This window comes from Ambystoma mexicanum, chromosome 14 (genome assembly GCF_040938575.1).
Source record: "Ambystoma mexicanum isolate Mex_15411 chromosome 14, UKY_AmexF1_1, whole genome shotgun sequence".
In the NCBI taxonomy this organism is placed as follows: domain Eukaryota; kingdom Metazoa; phylum Chordata; class Amphibia; order Caudata; family Ambystomatidae; genus Ambystoma; species Ambystoma mexicanum.
Window position 1 is genome coordinate 432,754,897 of NC_090940.1, and position 24,778 is coordinate 432,779,674.

General features: G+C 46.9%; 1 protein-coding gene across 9 annotated transcripts in view; it reads right to left on the reverse strand.

The window, feature by feature from the left end:
- Positions 1–24,778, reverse strand: part of ABCD4 (ATP binding cassette subfamily D member 4) — a 683,911-nt gene that overhangs the window by 396,230 nt on the left and 262,903 nt on the right. For all 9 annotated transcript variants that reach the window (XM_069637624.1, XM_069637622.1, XM_069637620.1 and 6 more), the window contains 2 exons: positions 15,599–15,724; positions 15,117–15,167 (listed from right to left, as the gene is read on the reverse strand). In XM_069637624.1, coding sequence (XP_069493725.1) covers positions 15,117–15,167; positions 15,599–15,724 — 177 coding nt within the window. The remainder of the gene's footprint in view (positions 1–15,116; positions 15,168–15,598; positions 15,725–24,778) is intronic.

Here is a 24,778-nt window from a genome sequence, read left to right on the forward strand (position 1 = left end):
GCGACCTTCACCAATTTTGATTGCACCAACTTCGCCTCGTCCGCCAACCTTTTCTGTGCTACTTCCCTCTCTCTTTCTTTGATCCGTTTACAATGGTGTACTATTATGCTTTGGATCTCCGGCCAGCCTTTTGCCTCAACACCTGCTATTTTATCTAGTGCCTTTTGCACTTCCTTTGGGAGCCCTCTTTTAATGATGAAGTAAAATAGAGACGTGGATTGGTGCCAGGGCGTACCCGTTTCCGCTCTCCACATCTCCTGCACCCGGAGAATGTAATCCATAGCGTCCTCCCCATCATTCATGGTACATTGCATTACTGACTGCAGATCAGGGGTATCTGGGAAGGTTTCCCGCAGTGCGTCCCACACCCTTGCTCGCACGGTGTTAAAAGAAGCCCCATCATGGCGATCACACTCCAAAGTTACAGCTGGAAAACCCGCTTTAGCCCACACTCTGTCTGCCTGATCCCCTACTGCGGACACTAGTAGGCTTTTCACATCGCCTACTGCCAGCGGTATACCCGCGGTATGTTTTTCAAATGCATATATCCACTTGCTTGCCCCTCCTGACAGCTGTGGTAGTAATTTCATTAAGTTAGCCTTGTCCATCTGAGCCCACGGTATATAGTTCGGCCTCCCACCTCCCCTGTGGAGTAATGGTAGTTGTAATTTCCCTTTTGCCGTTGCAGCTTCCTTTTCCTTAGTCACTGCTGACTCTAATGACGCCATCTTCCCCACCCTATTTCTTAGTCGTCCTATCCATTCATCCTCTATAGTCCCCAGTGAACATGCCCCATCTAGCTCCTCGCCTTCTCCTCCTACTGCCATGCTCAATCTATCACTCTCATCCCCCCCTCCTCTGACATCACATAACAAATCCTCTCTGATCCCTCTCTCTCGCGAGACATCACCAATGCTTCCTTCTGCTGTCCCTACTTCTATTATCCTGGTCGGTTCTTCCTCAATTCTGAACAGTATTTCCCCCTTTTTCCATCCTTCCTCAATTTGTCTACTTTCGCTCGACGCTCTAGACGTGCGTCCAGATTGTGTGGGGGCGCACGCTGTGCGTTCACATATGTCTTTTATTCTTGAGAGCTCATCTCGTGCCACTGTAAGCCTCGACTCTAAGTCACTCGTTAACTTCTCTATGTCCACTCTCTGTGTGCCTCCCTGGGTGCGCTCTCTGGTGTTTTCGTATGGTGGGGGTGCAGTTGGTCTTTGTGGCGTGCTGGTTGAAGGGGGAGGCACATAAATCGGGTCGCTATATCCTGCTGCAGGGGCTGGTTTAGGTAATATTGGGTACAACATAACCACTTCCGCAGGCTGTTCTGTACTTAACTGTTCCTTTTCCTCTCGCGGGATCATTAGTGGATTGTCTGTGGTGGAGGGTAAATCAATATTTGGAGCTGGAGCTTTGGGTGGGGGTACTTCCTCAAACAATCTCCAAAGATCTAATATCTCCTTCCTGTTCTGCCATTTTTTTCCCTTATACTTAAGGCGAATACATGTACATACCATATCAAGAACGCTTTTGTCAAAAGACCCTCCTTCTGGCCAAATCTGGGGCAACCCCTCCCCTTTCAATTCTGTTAACCATTGATCATGATATTTATTTATGCGTTCAGCATATCCCGGCAAGCTCTTGCAAATGTGTGACAAGGGAGTTTCAGCCCCCATCCTTTAAATCGCTAGCGCTACCTCGTTCGCTTTCGTTACCTTTTATTAGCTGTAAATATGCGTATGTATTCCTTTATGGCACAGACAAGAGCGGACCTCTTAAAATTATCACCCACCGTTATTCACTGCACAAATCTCTTCTCACTCACCATATCTCATCTCCTTCCCATTCCCAGGCACTCTTATGTGATCTCACTTGTAATTGATCAAGTACTGGTTATGGCCACACTCTCTGACACCACCTCGCGGCCACCCGTTCGTCTCTCACACTCGTACGGTGCGCGCACCCTTCACAATGCTTTCCACTCACACTCTTTGTCTTTCTCCTCCCTTTCCTCCCTAACCAGCTGTCCCTGTTTTCCTGCTAAGGTTACTGTGTTCACGTCTGTACGTGCCACTACTGAGTCCCCGCTTTTTAAGATGTTCTAACTTCTTTATACCCTTCTCATTTTCGCCCCCTACCCCGTGGAAATGGAAAAAGAAGAAATAGAGAGAGAGAGCACAATCACTAAAAAATATTCCCGGTGTCTCCTTTTGCTAGACACCAATAACTTATTTCTCACTTCTTCATATATTCCCAGTACTAGTCTAGATAGCACTATGCGGCGCCGCCTTCCACCCCCTCTCGGAGCTAGGTTTCCGTCACTTCTACCACGTCACTTATTTCTTACTCCTAATGGCCATATGCAAAAGAAAGAATAAAGAAAATTTCAAGACCCGTCTGTAGTAGACCCCCGATATTCTTCTCCTCTACCTGTCCCCGTTCTGTTATTCCCAATTCCCTTTCTTTTCCCCTTGACGATCACTCGCACTCGGTACTCACGTGCCCGTCTTGAACCGATACTCTCCGAAACTGGGTCCGTCCAGGCGGCGTCACCGGTAACTCAACGGTCAGCCCCTGGCTCCGGCGAGCGGCACTCAAAGGGGATTTTTTTCCAATCGGGATCCCGTACCCTTTCTCATTGAGTGCGCACTTCTTATTGTGCCGGTCGCCGTTGGCGGGCGGCCTCCCGGAGACGGCTCACCGTGCGTATCCCTTCTCGACCGGAGATTCTCGTGCCACAAGGGGGTCGTTTAAGAAGGAGTTAGGAAAAATAGTTTGGAGATATCACGTCGGGGTCACCACTGAAGGGAAGCGCCCCCAATTCAGCACGATCCTCCCCGCAATGAGAGACAATAAGGGACTCTCCCGTAGTGGGAATAAGACCAAGACAGAGTGCGGGTGAGCGTAAGTGGGAGTTTATCCAAGGATAAGGCATGCAAAGAACTCTGCAACCTACGAGAGCGCTCTGCCTGACAATAGCAAAGACAGGCGTATTTCTAATACAAAAAACGTCATCAACACCTAAACACTATAGGGGGCACAAGTCAATTGGGATTGGGTGGTGTCGACTAACTATAGGTGTTGCTGGCGCGGGGTTGGTCTTGGCGGGACGACGTCACTGGTCAGCCTCGTGGGTTGGGTTGGGCCTGGCAGGCCGGCTTGAGGTCATCCATGCGGTGTTGATGTGCTGGGGCAGCCTGTGACAATAACGAATACCTTTCCTGTCTCATTTGCCCTAGGCCATGCACACTACAGTTATTCAGAAAATGACATTTACGTTCATTAATAAATCGCTTCACCAGCTTATCTTATAAAATAAACACAACACATGAGGAATGCACCTCGTGAGAGGTCTGGTGGTTGTTGGTTGGGGTGAGATTTACCTGTGTCTTATTGACCGGTATTTTAGGTCACGGGACGGGGCTCTGGGACCTGGGCCGAGTGATACATGTCTGTCTGCTGCGTTAGAAGTTATTATATAGATGGGTCTCTGTGTCTTGTCCCAATGATGGGGGTCGTCCTTACACGGGGTCAGGATTCTTGGGGGGGTTCGTGGGGATTTATGAGAGGGTGCTGGTAGATCAGTGGGTTCATCCGTGGGTTTATTACCGTGCTGTAAATAACACAGGTGGCGGGCTGTGGCCTTGGTTGCGGCGCCGGGGCCTCTGACTCTCTGAAGTAACGCCAGCTTGGTTGGGGGAGGTGAGGGAGCGCAGCACAAGTCTTAGCTTTTTTATCTGGCAGGCTTGGTGGGGTGGGAGAGGGAATGACCTTGCATATACTCACAAAGGTATTTTCCTCGTGCGTTGCTGATCAGTGAATGCAGAAGTTTTATACTGTTCTGCCTTATTTTAACGTTATTCAGACACACATATATATATATATATATATTTCATTTTCGTTACACATTTCTTTAATACAGTCGGTTCCAGTACCTTTTCATTACCTAACATTATGTTCACTACATTGTGTGCGTATTGTATGTACATTAGACGTTATACGAGGGATATCTAGGTTATGGCCTACAGAGATTGATGCTCGCCGCTTTGGGTGATTCAAAACATATATGAGTTCAAGTTTCTACATACTATTGAAAAACACTTTTACAAATAGAGGTTACACGTTTGGTCAACATCTTTCTCCGTGGTTATAGCAGCATTAGTCCAGACCTGGAGGGATATCATATAACGTTACATTTTTATGGTTCGTTCACATTTTAAACAGAGGTAGTTCATTAATACCAATACTTGAACTATTTTCTACCTTCTTCAGATAGTGATGCTTCAGCTTTTTTCCCCGTTGCCCCGGCCTTGCGGTCCGGGTCATACGGGGTGCAATATCACATTGTTACTAATATAATGTTGCCGTGTTGGCATCTCGGGTTTAGCTCATCTCCGACTTTCTCATGGGAACGCGCTCGCAGCGGATCTGCCAGGGCTGCTGAGGCGGCAGAGATGCATGAAAGGCCCTCCAAAGGTGGGGGCCTCGTTACAGTGTGCTGAACTCACACCATGTTTGCTGTGCACGATGGCGTCTAGGCCTAACTTAAGTTTCGGTAAATGCAAAGACAGGGTGCGTGTGGGCAATGTCGTCGGCGGGTGAACCCCCCTCCACCTGGGCCCGGGTGGCATGAGGGTGCTCCCACCGAGCCATGGTCCTCACCTGGGGAGGGAGCTGTAGGTGAGGAGGGCCTCGTGGCCATTCCTCCCCTACAATCTCTAAGTTTTCTGGTGTATTATCTTTTTGCCAGGTATGTTCCGCCTGTCTTTTAGCTGTTTTCAGTTCTGCCAATGCTGGAGTAAACCATCGGTGATGGTTAGGGGTGTCTCTAACCTTTCTAACCTTCAACGGTGCAACATGATCCAGCATTTTTAAAATTTGATCGTTATAGGTACTAATAAGTGCTTCTGGACTATCTACATCCTTAGTAGATTCCCTTATCGTCTCTAAGCATGCTGAAAGAATAGAAGGCGTAACCAGCTTCATGTTCCTTCCAAGCGATTCGTGCATGGGTTCATGTTTCCTGGGATGAGTGATAGGAAGTGTCAATTGAAAGTGTATGAAGGAGTGGTCCGACCAAGGACATGGCGTGGTAACTATATTATCAATCAGAATGTTTCCACTTCCCACCCAATCCAGGATATGACCTTTTATATGCGTAGGTTCGTTATTATGAATGAATATATGATGATTATGCAGTGATTTTTCAAGGTCAATAGCTTTCCTGTCCTTAGCATGACCCTTCCATAGATTAAAATCACCCAGAATCACCACTGCAGAGTTGGTGGTCAGCAACGGTGCAGTAGTATCCACAATATCATCATTAAAATTAAAGGATTCGCCTGGGGGGCGGTAAATAAGGATGAGATTAATGCTGTGATTAAAGTCGGCAAGTAGCTTGATGTGTAAGAGATCGCAGCCCACACATTCTATTTTACTTTGATAAATACCCAGATCTTTTTTACATGTAATAGCCACACCTCCTCCGGTGCCGACCTCTCGGTGTTTACCGAAGAAAGCATAACGAGGGGGTGTCACCTGTTCAATAGTAGGCCCATGTGCATCGCTAAGCCAAATCTCGGTTATGCACATGATGTCCACTTTGTGTTCTAGAATGAAATCATGGATATCAACCATGTGTTTTACTAGGGACCTGGTATTCAGCAAAACTAATGTCAGTTTATTTTTGTTACTCAATATATGTTTAGAAGGTCCCTGTTTAATATGCTCTGTATTAGGGGAGCAACGGCCATCTAGAGGCATTCCCAAATACAGTCCCAGCCAATAGGTGAATAACTGTGTGAATGAAGTCAATATCACCAAATTATTTCCAGACTCCGGGCACTAAGTAAATACTGATCCTTTCCTGGTATCCAGTAAAGACAGTTATAAGATGTGCGAAGAGAAAGGCGAAGGTAAGGATAACTTACTGCACGCCCATCCGCCCATCCGCCACGGACTGCCACAGACTGCCCGTCCGCGCAGGGTTTGTAGGGAAAAGGGGCGTCAAGAACTACTGACTCGCAAGGGAGTTGTAGTTTCTATCGGCAAAAGCCATGTGCGTGCCGCGGCAAGGTCGCAGCTTAAACGCAGTGGTGAAGATAAATTCAGCAAAAACAACTCCACTGCTTTGCTTTCACACAAGCGGATCTGGAGAGGCTTAGTTAAGAATAGAATAGAGTCTAAATTAAAAAAAATTTAAAAATTATTAAACAGTTTTCTAAATGTAATTACAATTACAATTCTACAATTTTAAAACAACGACGAATTCTATACTCCTATCCAAACCTTCCTACGTTTGATCTGTTGTAATTGTAATAACCTAATTAAAGGCAACATTGTACTACATCCTAAAACATGTGAAAAGATCACACTACAACATTATGCCAAAATGTCCATGCAGACTTTATTATGTAGGACAGACATTCCCTAAAGTAAAAGTAAGATGGAATGAAAATCAGTCAAAAATATCAGATCACATAACCCCAACTCAGCAGTAGCCAGATAGTTTGAACAACTAAGGCACCAGATTGCACAAATGCCTTTTCAGATACTGGTAGTGATAAAGATAAAGAATCTCAGTTTCGACATAAGTGAGAAACTTGAGCAGAGAGAAGCATTTTGGATAGACAGACTTGACTCTGTCTTCCCAGTGGGCTGAACATGTGTTTGAATGATGTCCTGTAAAACATTGTAACACTATCTTTAGACCCTACTTGATTCTTCAGACAATTGCATCCAGTAGCGATCACACTAAATGTGACCTAAAATGCTTTCTGTACATTATGCATGTCATATTATTAAGAAGTGGCCATGTCTAGACCAGTGTTTTATACATTAGACTGCACTTGACACGTCACATTATTGTTGTAGTGCTGTACCTCACTAACAAGACGCATGATGCAGAACCGATGGAGGTGGACTTAATTTATTCACCTTTGAGATGCATGTTATTTGATGTTGCATTACTTTATGTAACATTCCATGCCACATGATGAAGAACTGTTCATAGAAGAAAGTCTACTTCACTCCTGTATGATTTGAAGTTACAGTACTCTGTCAATGAGATACATGATGCATGACCATTGCATGCTCACTTCATTTCTTAAAAATGTACATTCTTTAACTCGGGACCTTTATTGCAATCTGCTAAAATGAAGTAGGTGTGACCAAAGATGTCCTATGTATACCATCAGCGTTACAATATTCATTTACTTTGTCACTTTAACAGACTGTCTTTGGGAAGTGTACACACATCATCAGGTCACCTTTACAATTAAAGTACTGTACCTCTCCAACTAATTGCGTTAATTAGAACCGACAATGTGTGTAGTAGTTCATCTACACACGGTCACCTTAGATTTGACTGTTCCAAGCCTTTTATCTTTGAAAACATGCACAGACCTACTGATTCCCTACTTTTCAATCATTTGTTAAATTGTTGATCTATGATACGAATTGCGATAATTTCAGTTAACCTCATGTTGTCTACCACATGTTAGAGACATATCATGTATACACTTACAGTTTTCAATATTTACATTCACCATCATATTATTTCTCCTTTTTGGATCTGTTCATAAACACGAGATCTAATTTTTCATTCATTATTTACTTTACTTAAGACCAGAACAAACTCAGTATGAATTAGTAGTCTACATGAATGCCAATCTGGCAAAGGAAACAGTACACAGTTTCCACGCAATGACGTTATCACAGTGTGGTGACATCACGCGCTGTGAGAAACCTGAAGGTACTCTCACATATTCTCCCCAGGCATCTTCTATTCAGGTTGCCTGGGAAAGGCCATCGCTTTTGGATCCCGACCCTGGGGGTGGACAAGCGAAGGAGTGTCACCTGAGTGGAGGGTCTGTAGGAATTGGAGGAAGGGTACCTGAAGGCAAGAAATGGTATCCCCCTTTCCTAATACTAAACTCCCCTCCCCTGCTTTAGCCTTTATGGACCATTGCCAATCTCATTCCATCATCCCCTATAATTCTCCTTTAAATACTGAGACGAAGAAGAGGCAACTAGGAGTAGTATAGATGTCCTATTGCCAACACCACTTTGGTACTGTGACAAAGAAGAGAGGTCAGGCATGTCACAATAATGGGCTTAAACAAGGTCAGGCAATTTGGATTAGTTTGTTTCATCTGTAGCCCATTATTAATGAAGGGGAATATAAAATGTGGCAGTCAGGGATGCCAAGAGAAAGGTGCGAGAGACGCAGGAGTAGAACAAGGACAGAACACAGTTTTTGACGTGCTGAGGGGCAGACGCTAAGACGACTTCTGAATATCCCAGGAGTCCTGCTGAGCGGACTGAGCAGGACCAGGAACCCGTGTGGAGGAAGGCAGTGAGCAGAAGCCTCTGAAAAGCAGAGACGGAAACCCAGCACGAAGGCCGGCATACCTGATAGGAAGCAGCCGGTGAACTGGCAAATTGCTTTTCCTGTGTGGGAGGGAAGCCACTGAGCGGAGCAGCAGCAACCCGGTAAGGCTCTCAATGAGAGTGGGAACTCTGGGGCGCTCAGAAGGGCTGTTGGGCCCATGTAATTGAATCCTGTGAAGATTGAATACTGAACAGAAAGGCGCAGCTGAGCCTGTATAAGTGAATCTTGTGAATATTGAATAACGATTGAACATCGGCTTTGGGAAACATATGGTTGCGTTACCTGTGATGGGTGGACTGTAAAGTCTGACAACTGCGCCTAGACCAGAAAGTTTCCTAATACAAACCTTTACAACATCAAGACTCAAAACACGTGTGGTTGCTGGTTGCGTGAGCTGTGATGGGTGGACCCTGTGATCTGACAACTGTGCCTAGACCAAAAGCCACTAAAGGTTGGAAGCAGCAAAGAGGTGAATCATTGGTGAAGTTAATCAAAGTAAGAGTCAAGTAAATCTCATGATCTTTTGCGAACTGGTAAGCCAAAGAAATAAGTAAACTGTTGAAAGTAAATCTTGTGGAAGGGAACCCCGAGAACAAAAACGTGGAGAATATTTATCTTGAGGAAGGGAATCCCAGGATCCTAGTGTTGTGAGAACTTTGTTACCTTTGGAACTTGTGGAAGGGAGACCCGAGACCGACAAGTGATGTGAATTGGGGCATTTGTGAATCTACAGAAGGTAACCCCAGAACTTGATCAGTCTTTATTGCCTCAAGAATACTGGCACTCTCGCTCCAACCCTGGCAGACCTCAGTAACCTTTCCTTCGCCACCAGTGTTTTCCCCACTTCTCTCGAGCACTCTTGTATATCCTCTGCTCAAAAAAACCTTCTGCCGACCCCTCCATTTTGGCAAAATACTGACTGATCTCTATCATTCCCTTCCAGGGAGATGTCCTTGAGAAGTTGGCTATCTCTCAGCTTACTCTCCACACAGAATCTGTTGGTTGTCTCAATGACCATCAGTCTGGCTTCAGAGAATCCAGAGACATTGAAACTGTAAAACTGCTGTTCTGAACACCCATGAAAACATGCTCTCAAATCTTGATTGTAACTCTCCCTCTGTCCTCATTCTTCTTGAGCTCTCCTCTGCTTTCGACACAGTAAAGCACGACATCCTGATATTTTATCTCTGTGACACCCTGGGGATCACAGATCAGGCTCTGGCATGGCTCGCCTCCTTTCTCTCTGATCGTCCTTCCCAGGTGGAACTGGGGTCTTTTCTCTCTGCAACCACACTCTACTTGTGGCGTCCCCCAGGGATCTAACCTATCCCCATGGTTTTTCAATGTCTACATGGCCCTTCATGACCTCTGCCTTCACCTCCAACCTTCAGAGTTATGTGGATAACACACGGCTCTCTTTAAGGATACCCTCGGCCTCCTCCTTGCTCATCCCTGACTGTGTCTGCAATTCAGTCCTGGTGTGCTGCGAATGATCTCTGCCTCAATGCCAGCAAGACAGAGATCATCCTCGTTGGGACCCCTGTTCCCACTTTCCCACTGTCACTATGACTGGCCTCCCTTGGCCCTACACCCTCACCCACTAGTGAGGCAAAAAATATTGGTGTCATCGTCGATTCCATTCTCTCCTTCTCCTCTCACATCTCTAAAAAAAAAACAAACACTACCAGCTGCACCTCCTCAGAGGCATTCAACCTTTTCTCACCTTCCCCTATAGGCTTACTGTCTCCAGAGCCCTGGTTCTTTCTAGACTGGACTATTGCAACAGCCTCTTTCTCAATCTTCCAACTTCCACTCTCCGACCTCTACAACTCATCCAGAACAGAACTGCAAGACTTATCCTTGATGTCAAGCCCAGGGACCGCATCTCTCTGGCGCCGATATCCGTCCACTGGCTCCCTGTGGCTGCAAGGATCAAGTTCAAGACCCTCTGCATAGTCCACACGGCTTTCTGGGGCCAGGGCCTGCACTATCTACAACTCACTCTCCCCAAATACTCTCCTTCTAGAGCGCTCCGCTCGTCCTCCTACAACTCTCTTCGGGTGAGGCAATTCTCAAAACAGAGATTTGGGGGTACATCTCTTTCCTAGGCAGGTTTTTCCCTCTGGAACAGCCTCCCTGCCTCTCTCCATCTTGAGCCTGATCACTTTATGTTCTGGAAACTCCTCAAGACCCTCCTCTTCTCTTCCCCTTCCTCTCTCCCTCTCCCTTGTTAACTCCCTCTCTATTCTTGCCTACTCCCTCCTCCCTCTATCCCTAGCTCCGCTCCATTTGATGACTGGTCACCTGCAGCATCTTCAGAGCCACACAAGTCTCGGGCTTCCCCACCAGTCCTCGCACTTGCCCCCAGGCCTCTGCACTCCACTCACCACTTCTCTTACTCATTCCTTGAGAATGGTAACTGCTCGGCACTTAACCCAGGGCCTTGGAGTGGGCTCACTTGTTCCCTTCCCCCACTACCTCTCACTCCATGTCTGGCAATTTTGTTACCTAGAATTGACTTGGCATTGTCTGCCAGGCTTAGTTCAGCAATTGTTTGTTTCTGTATGTCCTCCTCTCTCTCCCCAACTTTTATCGCCACACCATCGGTCACGCACTTGCAGTATTTTGTGATCGTTGTTGGCCAGCTACGGCAGCTAAAGTTTGTATGTTTCTCCCTCTCCTCCCCCCTCGCTCCTTCCCTTTTGTCTTACATCTGCACTTGTAGTAAGGCCGTCAGGCCAAGTTGCTAGTCATTTTTGCAAGATCATTCTGAAACTTCAAGGCCTGAGAATGACTCTGTATTTCCCTGTTCCCTGCCCGCCTTGAAGCACTTCACCTGTGATAAGCACTCTATAAATACACAATTACAATTGGAACTGACAGAGAAGAACTAGAAGAACTTAAATTGTCAAGCATTGAACATTTACTCTGGAGCACTTATATTTGGTTGAGAACATTGCCCTACTAGTTTTGTTGTAGTTGTGAGAACAAGCATAGGTTTTTGACACAGACAGACATTTGTTATTTGACTTATAGACACAGACTTTCCTTAGATTTCTTTAGGCAGGGAAATCCTGCCATAGCATAGGTTTAGTTTGGCATTACACTACCCTGATTATTGATAAAGCTTTGTTTACATATATCTCTGTTGTCTGTGTCATCTCTCTTGATACCATCTCACAGCGCACAGCAAATTTTGCCTGTGAATATTTAGATAGTTCCACAACATTACGGTCAGTACCTCTTTGCAACACCGATGTTAGATTACTTTATGGAGGACCACTTCTCACAATGAGAAGGTGAACGTGCAGAATCATTTTTGTAGTAGTTCCTATAGAGTCATTTTTCACAAGAGCACTTTCCGACAAGCATTGCCATTGTTAATAGGTCCTGTTTCTTACAATTTCTTTTGTGCTGAATACTCCATAACATTACAGAAGGTATTCCTACAATTATTTCCTTCTTGTTTCTAACCTAGCATGAGTGCACACATTATTAGGTTTTTGTTCTATCAGGTGAAGTGGTGTAAGGAGTCGGACAAAGGGAGGGCATCTTTCAACACGTTTTATTTTAGAAATAAAGAAAAGGTCCTACATCTCCCCATCTCTAAAGGGTTACCCTTACCTAAACCAATATCAACTGTGGTGCTCATCATCAGGATGTTTGTCCAAATGAAGTGTCTGTCCTCTGCCAAAAAATCTACTCAAACCCTACCACTAATCGACAAAAGGTTCAACATCCAAATGAAAATAGTACCAGGAGAATGACTCCCTCAGCCTGGTGTGACCTGGCTCAGTCTTCATCTCTTTTCCAACAACCCTTTAATCTAGCTTCTGATTCAACAAAGACAGCATGGTCAGGGGAATGACTCCCTTCTCCTGGCCCACCTCGCACGGCCTTGAGGGCTGTCTTGGGATATTCTTTGGCAATATTCTGCAAAGGTCTCTTTACTTCTTCCCAAGGGCTTCTGAAAGCTAGCTTTACAATTCCAGCACTTCTGCCCTGTTTTATGAGGTTATGAAGAATATCCTGTTTAATGTTATTTGGATTATCACTGTGACGAGGGAGATTTCTCCAGATGAACTCTTGATTCTTAGACCTTTGGATATCACTACTGTGTGACGAGGGAGACTGCTCCAGAGTATCTCTCGACTCTGGAGTTGCCCCAAACACCTACCCGTCTCCTGCAACTCCCGTTACCTGTGGTGAGTCAGGACTGCACCGTTGGTTCTCCCTGGGGTGCTGGGCTGACTCGCATTGCTTCAGCACTTCCTGCTTTCTTCACTCCACTCCACGCCCTGCTTTGTCCTTGTAGCTCTGTAGAGACTTGGGCTGCACGGCTGCGGCATAGTTGCAGGACCACACAGTCCACTTCCCCGAGGTCACGCCACCGCTGGCTTCTCTTCCTCTCTTCTGCTGGTCAGGAGCTTAGCTCCCATCGCAATGCTCTGCCAACTGTTCCTGGATGTCCCCACTACTGGGGGATCAGCGTTCTTGCAGCTTTGTGTTCCTAGGTTCAAACTCCCTGGACTCGGCTGGCTTCACACCAGCTGCTTTCTCTATATCGCAGTCCTTTCTCGCTCTATGTTTCCTGTAGCTTGATCCTCCCCAGCATAAAGTCAAAATTCCTCTTTACTGTTTGCGATATAATCTTTATGCCTCCTTGGGAACAACTATTCTGAGTATTATAGTAAGGCAACCTGTTATTAATTTGCAGGTTTCTTTGGCTCTTCTTTGTCTATATTACATTATTTGTAGATCAAAGACAGAAGAGACGTTACCATAACAGACAGTAGTGTTATCAGGGAGTTCTGACAAACATTTATTCGCATGGCAAAAGGGGGGAGTTATCTCTCCATGAGTGCGGTCTCTCACTGTGAGGTGCCGCGTTACACTACCCTAGGGGAACTATGGAGTAGTGGCCTTGTCTCCCTAGCCTTACATGGAAGGGCTGCCCTCTGGGGAGAAGTGACAAGATCCCGTGAATCATCACATCATTCACAGTGATACTTTAGAAACATAAACATATATTGTTTTCACTTTTCTAACAAGTATTACTCCACCAGAGACACTTGTGCCTCAGCAGACAGGTACGGACATATCGCGTCATGTGCATTGGCACTGTACGATAGTTTGGACACAGGTGGACTATAAATAAAAAAATATATATTTGTGTATTGTTTGTAGAATTGGCCCCGATGATGGACGGGACGTCCCAAACACACTTTCTTCTGATTCTGCCACTCAAGTTGTAATGAAGGCACAGCGTTCGTAATTAAAGAATTTCACCAAGAAAATATGAACATTTTTTGATTTATTACTATGTTTATTTAAACTGCAGTAGTTTGTTCTATATGAAGAGTCACAAGATCTGATGATGTGCACCATCAGTTTGTTTTCGCAATTCATATACACGGCAAGGCTTCAAAGGTTTAAATAAACATTAGACCTATGGTGTACAAAGGGGGGTCTGGGTCCCTCATAGGCCTGGTGAATCTTACTTTAAATATGGAGGAGGGCTTTCCTGTAGGAGCAGGCCATGCAACAAAGTGCACAAGTTAGCAGGGGCATCTTCCACTTGGGACGTTTCTTCTCCAAGCAGATTGATTCATTCTACAAGTTGATTTCTCGGTTTCTTTGGAAAGGTAGAAATTCACAGTGATCCTTTCACACATTTGGAGCACACTCAAACTAACCTCACAAGACCACACAAGCAAATAAGTATGCAAAAGAAACAGAATACTTTACATATGAGTTAAAGAGCTTATACTCAGTCAGTAATCTAGTGGGGTGTATTCAGTGTACTAATTGATATCAATTTTGTAACTAAGTGCAAACTCTGCATTAATCTTCCTAAAAGGAAACACCTATAAAATCAAGACTACCATTCAGTTACTGAGGAATCAATGATCCTGAAGGAGTTTATAGCATGCACTATATTTTGAACTAGAAATCCCATGATCCTTCCATTGACAAGACAGTCTATAAGATGCTAGTTGAAGTAAAAAAAGAAGAGAGAGCCAAAGGTTGCAGACACCTTCTCTATTGACTTCTCTTTTTCTGAGCAAGGGTATGTGTGCATTGTTATAATGAGTTTCATTTCTTACCAGGTGGGATCTTCCACTCCACTGTAATTTCAAAACCAGCGTACCTTTTATATTGTGAATTAACTGGGAATTGTTAATGAGATAAAACCTTAGCTATCACACTTGTGAACAAATGACAAGACTGCTAGCTTGCATTTCGTTTTGCTTCTGAATTAAAAAAACTAATGTGTCACAAAAGGGTGCGGCCTGTGACTTCCTCATTCCAAATGTTGCAGGACCATGTGTGATCATAATGAACTGTACAATCAACCTGCATGCACACATAGAGATATGTCCTACAGAACCATGAGGTGATAGAAATATGCGGTGATGGAGCATAATAGAGCAACACATTCGGCCACCTAGTGGAGAAAAGGGGGACAGGTAATACCCCACAAGGCAGAGTAAGAGGTCACAATCAAAGACATTAGTGGTAAAGGAAAATGGGGATGCAGGGGACAGCTAGGACCATGGCACAAGAAAAGAAGAGAAGAGAACAGTGCTGCTCCATAGAAAGAATAGAGGATGCCTTGGGCAGGCAGGCATGTCCAAGAGGTGAAGAGAAGGAGGATGCACACAGCTAGGTGTGGCAGGTGTTTGGGGGGGACAAACAGTTTATCTTTGATGAGGCCCCTCACCTGTAGAAGGCAGCCGACTCTGCATTCACCCGGATCTGAAGGTGCTTGAACCTGAGTAGAAACACATAAGATGATCCCACTGATAGTTACCAGCACAATAAGTGTAAATGCAGCAAAGCACTCATCACGGCCCCTCACCAGACAACTTGCCTGAACTTTCACATGTCACTTATCAGCACCACTACCATCAAAACGAGCGTGGAGACATCTTTCTATCACTATCCATTAACTGGAAGTAAACCTACGGTTGGCATCACTTGAGCTTCCATCATGCACACCAATACTAACAAAATCTGCAATTCCCACATACAGATATTATAAAGAGACATTCACAGGGGAAAGTCAGACATGCAAAAACATCCCCAATGCCTCCACATCACCACCAACCCTTAAACCAAACCACCACCTTACCAACCACCACCCAAAGGTCAAGGGCAACAATAGGAAATCTACAGAGACAATATTACAGGTAAAGAACTGACCTGAAATCTCCCTCCAGCTTCTCCTGCTGCACCAATGTTGACACAATGGGTCCCATCAGGACCTTATTAACCACCGTTCCAATGATAAAATATCCAAAGATACTGACAGGTCCCAGCCAGCCGGTGCTGAAAAGTGGGGAGAGAAAGAGAGAGAGAGAAAGATTGGAAGACAAATGGCATCTCAGAAAAACAAGACTATCAAACAAAGAGGTATCAGAGAGGAAGTTCCCATAGAAAGAGTGAATACATGAATGCATGATTATCATGAAAACTATATACATATATAAAAATATTTCATTCAAATTACAATCAGCTCTTTTAAGTTGAAAATATGTTTTTATTAAAGGTTTCACAAAGGGACAGTATTCCATATTGAGTTTACAAAAAAAACGGAGTACAACACAACTGTTACATTGACAGTACAGCTCCAGCACACAACAATTTCCGAAGGCACATTTGGCAAAGGAATAAAAAAAAGCATTATGAGCTTTACAAAGTTAGTCACTATCCTGTCATTATGTCAATGTTGCACCCTTTCAGAGAGAAACCTACCTTGCCCCTTACTCCTGACACAAGCAAAAGGGTGGAGAACGGGACAAAACAAACCAAGGGTCTTCTCAAATGCAGAGACAGGGACAATTTCTGGGGCTGTTCACAAATGCCCTGTGAGGGTGCTGACAAGCCGTAGTTCTCAGTGGTCACTTTGGGTTTAAACATTCACGCAGTGAGGGCTGTTCTATGAACTAGCCACTGATTTACATGAATTATAATATTCCAGGAAGGGTAGCCATACCATGTCGACATGCGCATTACTATCCAGTAATATTGCTGGGAGGCTTTCTGTGTCCTAGATTTGATATGCTTTCCTCATCCACTCTCTTTGTGTGGGGAGGTGACTCCTCTTCCAGTGGAGGGTTACAAATACACTTGCCATCACAGGCAAATTCCACTGCATGTGAGGCAGTACAAAAAATGTGTCTGCTCGCCTTTCAACACCAGACAGGACCAATGACCGAGTTAATTCTCCATCTATCCCATCTATGCCTTTTATCCACCCAACACCTCTTTCCAAAAGATTGTCTCTAGGAGACATTCCCACCACATGTGCCAATATGTACAATTCAAACCACAGAGTCTCCAACACAAAGGACTAACACTAGGGTACATTTTTGAGAGGCTTGAGGGGGTTAAGTGCCATCGAAACATGAGCCTACTGTTATGCATCTTGTACTGAGTCCAGTTTACCACCGTAGCCAGAACACTGGTCTTGTCGAAACTTGACTTTTGCAACGCACTCTATTTAGGAACCTGCCAACGGAATACAAACAAATTACAAGTAATCCAAAATAACGCCATTAGAGCAGCGTTGAATGTCGCCAGAAATCAGCATATATCCAATACCAGACATAGCCTACACTGGCTTCCAGTTAAGCAAAGAATTGCTCTCAAATCCTTATCACTTACACATAAGTGCCTTGCAAACTGTGCAACTAGCAACCTATCTAACCTATTAATGTGCAACATGACTGACAGTCCACGTAGAATGGCCCAAGCTCACTGCCTCGTGATACCGGGGTTCAAATTACAGAGGGCTGGAGGCAGCAGCTTCCCGGTGCTTGCAGCAAAGCTTTGGAACCCTCTACCTTTGCCACTCAGAACTGAACCATCCTTCCACTCATTCAAAAACAAAGCCAAAACTTGGCTCGCAACACAGGATCATTAGACATCATAATCATGTCTAACACACTTGTAAATAATACACTGTACTCTGGATACTATACCTCTTGCCATGTATATACCTTCTCTCGTACTTTTTTTGACTACTATTATTTGTGTACATAGCTCAAATTGCCTATTCTTTCTCATATGTAACAATGTGTAATTTATGCAAATGTAACCTAAGAAATGCAACTGTAACAGGCTCGGCGCCCTATACAAATAAAGCAAATACAAATAAATAAATCTGTCGGTCAAAGACTTTCGACGGTACAGAGGATTTTATAAGACCCTTGTATGACCACTTTGTCCTCTTCTTGCCTCTTCCCAAGGGCTTCTGGTTACAGTAGTTTCTACCATTGGGTAGTCACCCAGAGTTTCCTGCCTGAACACCCACGTGTGCCATACTCCTCTGTTGCTGGTTTCCCCCCTCTTTCATCAATAGTATCTTTTAGCTTTTCAAAGTTCAATTTAGCCGGTGGCTATTTATCGTTCAACACAGTTTGGTTTCTTATGGACTCTACCCTCGACTCACAGGCTCTGATGAACCACTTGGTTTTCTTTCTCCTTGGAGTCAAGGTTGGTAACACAGAGACAAGCATCCCTCTCCGGCTTGGTAATCAGATGTGGAGCGTCTCGTGTACCGTTGGCATCGTTGCAACACACAATGGCTATTGTTTGCGGATTTATGATTCCTTCTGCAGAGGTTTCATGGGCTTTGGTTGGAAAGGGCAAGGTCGCTTCTTTCCTTGTCACCCTCTCGGTGTGCACCGTCTTTCTCCTCATCAACTGCCGTGCTGAGTTAGCTCTTACGTTGTGCGGTCTACCTTGCTCCTATTGTGCTCCACCTTTTATCCTTGTGGGAAGGGAAAGGGTTGTCATGTGTGTGTGGTTCTGGTCAATTGCCTGAGTTTGCCTGACCCTTGTATTTGGACATGTCAGGTAAACGGCTCTGGTGTTAGTCGGTTGTCTCACGTGTTGTGCAAAAGTGTTTGAGTCGGGAAAGGGGCGGCAGTGTTTTAGAATATCCTACGTGGTAGGATGGGTAAAAGGTGTTGAAAGAAAGGGGATACAACATCTCACCCGTCGGTGTCCCACTCCTCAAGGACCCCCCCCATCCAGGTGATCCTACCTCACGGTCGACCCCCGGAACTGGATCCAATAGCGAAGGCCGTGTACTGGCCACCTGGATGACAGATCCCCGGGGACTAGCTAGGGAGACAACTTCAGGTTTCTCATAGCTCCCAATGCAACTGGGCAGACTCATCAGTGTTTACTGGCGTTTCCGACCCATGGCGTATGGCAGCGGTGAAGTCCGGGCTTTGGAAAAGCATTTACCGCTCTGCAGACCCTACAGCAGTTCTCCCGTCAGCTTCCTCTTTATCAACTGGTGAAACTGCTGCTCTTGGTTTGCGACCACGTCCCCGACAACCTTCCTACTGCTGCCAGCTCCTCAGCAGTTCACCTGTAGAACTCGCTTTCTCCCGGTCTCTCGCCTTGCCGGTAGGATGCGCTGCCTCCTTCCACACAGTCCGCTCTTGTGTGTCTGCCTCCGGTTTTGCTTCCAGCTTCGCACGCTCTGAATCACCTCTTCTCCTCCTGCTTCACCACACTCTCTTTGAAAAGGCACACCATTTTTAAATGTCCCGCACAGTTGATTTCCATTTCAACAACTAGTCTGCACATTTACTTTGGCACATTAACTCCTTTCTCCTCTTCCTCATCCCAGTACTGAAGGTTTTATGGGAGTTAGAGTGCAAAGGCGTTTCAGACGTTCTAACATTGCATTGCTTTGAATACTTGTTTGGATCAAAACTGTCAGAAATAGGAGATGTTAAGTAAGCATTATGTGTAATGGCATGTTGCTCAGATTTACAATATGCCACCAGTATATTTTAGAGGTTATAGTTTCAGGGGTGGGGTGGGGGGGGGGGATACTATGTCTCTTTCAATGGAGTCATCACTTCCTCCCAGTATTTGTCCCCTTCCACATGATCCTCCCTCATAATACCAACCCCAGGGTCAGGATCAGGTAACGGCTGCCTTCCTCCCCATGCCACGTGGGAGGAGACCATCACCTAGTAATCAGTCATGACTCTGTAAGGGAGGAGACAAAAGCCTCTACCGGTAGTCCCACCCCCTAACTTGCATATCTGTTGGGAACCAGAAATAGTGACAAAGGCGACACCTGTAATGATGCCTAGAACACGAGCAGCCTTTGAAGCAAAGTATCCATTAAGAAAACCATTCTTTATTTATCCAAGAAAAGCTGACAGCCTCATGGGAAGGATCCCAGAGGAGCACGTGAAGACGGATGAAAGAAGAGACTGGTGATGTCACATGAAGCAAAGTGACACGCCTAAGAAGAAATGAAAAGAAAGAAGGTGGATAGACCATAAAGAATCTGATGAAAGTTAAGAATCAAGTAAAGTTTTATATGCAAAATGTAGTATCTCATCATCTCTCCATCACGCGCCCCTGCGCGTGATGGAGGGATGGATAGAATGTGGAGACTGACGCATGGAATGCAAGGTTCAAACCTGCATTTCGTCAGTTGCTGCCCGAGGTCGGTGGGGCCTGTACACTCTCACTGAGTGACTTATGATAATAAAATAGCTTGTAAACTACTCACGTTTCCTCACGTATGTAACCACCACACAAAATAAAGATTGCACGTGTAAAGCACAGAAGAAAATGAAAGCCATTTTATAACTGTACAGACGCAGTAACGCAAGTAGATGAAGTATTTTTGAAGGCTGGCTTTATGTAGCGAATAGTGCATGTGGTGCCGCCAAGGTATCTATATATATGCATATGAATCTGGAAGTTCCACATCGTATTTTAGCAACCTGAAAATCCTGTGATAGAAGGACTTGAAGTATGGCGCAGCAGAATAAGCCTGGCTGGAGATGGAAGGTGAATCGAGAAGGTCTGCCTGGCCTAGTGTCAATGATTGAGGCAGCCAAGAAACTGGTTATCTATCCTGGAAAGATACAATGAACGAGAAGGCGAGAACTGAGCTCCTATTAAGGTACGGTGGAAAAAGGACAGTGAGTGCCAAGTTTTATTCATTAAATGGTATTAGATACGATGAAGGAGCTCAAAACATGGTCTCCAGTCACATGGTCAGATGAAAATAGACTTTGGGAAAGCTACACCGAGACCAGAAGATAAAGCCATGCTCACACTCCCTTTTATTCCCAGGAGCAGTAATACTTGCAATGCCAAGTTCAAAAGACTATTCTCATGGCAGACAGCTTGAGTGATGATAGATGATGGGCTAATTGGGTGGTGAGGCATGGTCAAGTCCAACCCGCCAGCACCTGGGGTACAAGCTTGCATGCTGCTAATGAGTGGAAGATTACAGAAGGGTACAAGCATGCCAACTAATTATAAAGGAGAACAATAGAGATGGGTATCCCCTGAACCGTGGACCTGGGGAACTATATAAATAGTGAATAAGAGAAACGGGTCACATGGATAAATACAACAATTCAAAACATTCAAAGACTCAATAGGGTGAATGGGCAATGGGGGACATGGACAGGTCAGGAGTCAAATTTACATATTTTATTCAATTAATACAAATAACACAATAAAGATCATATCATCCACACTATAACATTTTCTAAAATTCATACAAATACATAATATATATCAAAAATATACTAGAGAAGATAATGTATCTATCTAAAAGATTATTCTAATCAGGCACTTCTAGCCACAGTGTATATAGCCAGTCAATGCAACAAGGTTATCAAAAAAAGTGCTAAGTGCCTTGTCAAAAAAAGTGCTCAGGGGGAGGCCACCAGGGGGCGCAGGCAGGATGGTCGCCTGAGCTTCGAGCTCCGTACCCAGCCCCGGGTGAACAATGGCTTTAGCACGGAACGAGGGTCCCACGAGCTACGCGGCCTCCACCCCCGCTACACTCAACTCCGGTGCCGATCTGACACCCCCGAGCCGAGTTCTACAGATTGGAAAGTTCCCGCGGCCCCTCCCCCACGGCCCGGCACGACACACTGAGGGAGGCCGCAGCAGCCGCGCACACGCGGCCACTGTCGGAGTGAGAAAGCCGCGGGCGAGGAGGAGGCGGCGCCGCACGGGGGAGAACCCGAGGCTGTGCACCCGCGGTGCGTCGGGGCCTCCCGCCCCAGCCCTCGATACTTGGCGTGGGTCTGGCGGGGCGCTGCCGACGCGGCCCGGCGCAGGGGGGGGCCCGACCCCTCCGCCCATCCCGCGACTCCGGTGGCAGAGCCGCCGAGGCCTGAGACAGAGAGGGCCACCTGCCCACAGGGCAGCAACATCGCCGGGTGGCCGATGCGGGAGCGCGCCCCCGACCCCCTCCCCTCCCCCGATCGCAGCAGGCAGCAACCTGGAGAGATCCCAGGACCCCGGACGCGGACACCTCGGAGCCGCTTGAAAAGAGCAGTGACGGGCCCTGGAAATTGGGTGCCCTCCCCTCCCCACATTGAACAGACCTGCAGGCCACCACGAGGCCATCGCCACACAGCGAGACCCCCGCGACCCGTGGGGTCCGGGAGCTGGGGGGCCGACGCGGTAGCGCGCCCCCCCAATACACACCCCTGCTCCGCTGTCACTGTGTCACTGGAGGAGGGCATCCAGGGGCACTTGTGACTTCTTTGAGTGGACCCCCCACCTACAGCGAGGCCTGGGGATCACAGGAAGCCACGCGCTGAAGGTGAGGACCCCCGCCCAGTGCCCCCATATCCTCCTCGGGGGACTCGACCCCTTAAGGGAGGCCCACTTGAAGGGTACTTTTATTGAATGGGGCACCAGAGGGGACACTATCCACGCTTGGCCTTCAGATAGCCCCAACCACTGCAATTCCAGAGCCCCCTAGCCGAGAAACCCAGAGACCACCACCACAGGGGGAACTAACAGATCCAGATAAGTCTGGCACGTACTGAGTCACCGACGACCACGGAAAACGCGCTCCCCCCTCCACCCCGTGCCCCAACGGACCCAGACACGGCCGATGACCAAGCGGTGACCGCCAACAACAGGTGACCAAAACAAACCTCCCACGAGCTGGAAAGAAAACCTGTCGAAATACCAATTCGTGGCCAGCGAGGGCGTCATGGCGACCGGGGGCCCCTCCACCCCACCCCCAGACTTGGGTGCCATCCAGAACAATATCCAGATGATTCTGGAGGAGATCCGCGGGATAAGGACTGACATGGGTGCCAAATTGGCTGACCTCACGACTAAAGTCACCACCCTGGAGGACCGAATGGAGGGAGTCGAAAACAATCAGCTCTCCACAACTCTCCTTGAGACCCAAATGGAAATCAGATTCCAAGTCATGGAAAGATGCAAAGAAGAACTCCGGCTCAAGGTGGACGATATGGAAAACAGGGAGAGAAGGAATAACCTGCGTATTTTTGGTTTAGTGGAGGCCGAGGGTGAAACCACACAAGGCCTCGAGGGCAAAGTACATGACATCGTAAGGATTGTCTTGGGGGCGGATGCCGAAGGTGCGATCAAGTTTGACAGGTTCCATCGGGCAGGCGGAGGGAGCAGAGGCCCGCGTTCGGTCCTGGCCCGGCTACACTATTACAAGGACAAAGCTAAAATTCTGGAAAAAGCGAGGAACCTTGGCAATATTCAATACGGCGACTCCAGGGTGTCCATCTTTCAGGACCTTTCAGGACCTATCAGCCCTCACCCTGTCAATGAGAAGGAAGTGTGGGAACCTCACAAGATGGCTTCAGGGAAAATGGGTCAGATACCGCTGGGGCCACCCCTTCTATCTGGAATTTGAATGGCTGGGGGAGAAACACCACTTGGTGTCTGAGGAAGACATTCAAAGGGCCACGGACGACCTGGTTGGCGACCAGGCGGGCCACTCGGGTGGCCAAGATGGAAGAGCCTGGGACCCCCCGAGGGGCCCCGACAGATCGGAAAAGCTCAGCGGCAAATCTAAGGTCAAGGGGGCCTCGAAGTTTCGAAAAACCAGACACCCATCAGCGACCTCAGAGGACCATCCAAAGCCATAACAGCATCACCCTTCCGGAGGTTGAGGAAATCCTACGATGATCATCAATTCCAGGCTCTGGCAGTAAGGGGACCTGGGGCCCGGAGGTGCCACGGCTGGGCGCCACGTTGGCGCGGCAAGTGGCCCGCCAGGTTGGAGGGCGGGCGGAAGTTTGTTAAATGTTAACTATTTTGTTGTGTTGACCCACGCACGAAGTCTGAGTTTGAAGTTTACAGGCTGAAGCGGGGGCTCACAGTTCCAGAATTCCACCTCGGACATTTGCACCGAGGATTTGGTGGGGTCGATTTATATTGACTTTAAGAATTGGTATTCCCTAACACAAGAAAATCCCGGGGCTGGGGTTAGAGTCCTTGGTGGTTCGTTGACCAACCCTGACACTTGTTGGGGGGCGTGGACGAACGCCTTACATTGCAAGGGAAAGGTGGGAGCGGGGAGGGGGGGAGGCTAGGGCCTTGGAGGGTGGGGGTGGAATGACCAGCGAGAGAGACAGGGAGGAAGGGGGGGGAAACCAGTTCAAATCACAGAAACTTGCTTGGCAGCGGGCTCTGAAATGCAGATGTTATGAGGGGTTCAAGGTGCACAACCTAAAAGACGATAATGATTGAGGGGAGGATAGGCACGCTGAACGTCAAGGGCCTTAACTCCCAAAATAAGAGGTCCCTTACGAGCAATATGTTCCGCAAACAACATCTAACAGTCCTCTTCCTACAAGAAATGCATTACAAACGGGGAAGAGAATCCAGAATTAAGGGGAAGGATATTGGTTGCAACTACTGGGCCTCACATGCGAGCTCCAAGAAGGAGGGGGTGGGTATTCTCCGGGGAGGGCGCTCCATCTCACGGGGGTAGAAACCAAGAGAGGTTTTGGGGGTCGATTCTTAGGTGTCAAGGGGTTCTGTGAGGGACAACGCATCACCCTGGCCACCTTATACGCACCCAATTCAGGTCAAGTGCAGTTCCTCACTCGGATCTTTAATGTCATGGACGAATGGGCAGAAGGGGCCATGATACTTGGCGGGGACTTCAACCTGGTAGTCTGGACTGGTGGTCTGCCAAGGGAGGGGTGCCCAAGGGGATTTCCAAGGATAATCTGGCCCTGCAGACCCTCTTGAGGGACCATTATTGGGTGGACGTCTGGCGCAAAGCATATCCGGGCCAGGGCGGTTACACCTTCTTCTCTCCCCCACACTGTACCTACAATAGAATTGACCTCCTGCTAATTTCCGAAGGGGGGAACGGGGTGGTTCAACAGCCGAAGGTGGAGGCCATAACGTGGTCGGACCATGAATTACTCGTAGCTAACTGGTCACTGCCCGTCGCCCCAAGATCTTCCCGTTGGCGGTGCAACGACACACTTCTTAGGGACCCCGCATTTCGGGATTTTATGAAGCAAGAAATGTTGGCTTATTTTGAGACAAACGACAATGGTGAGACCGACATGTCCATGG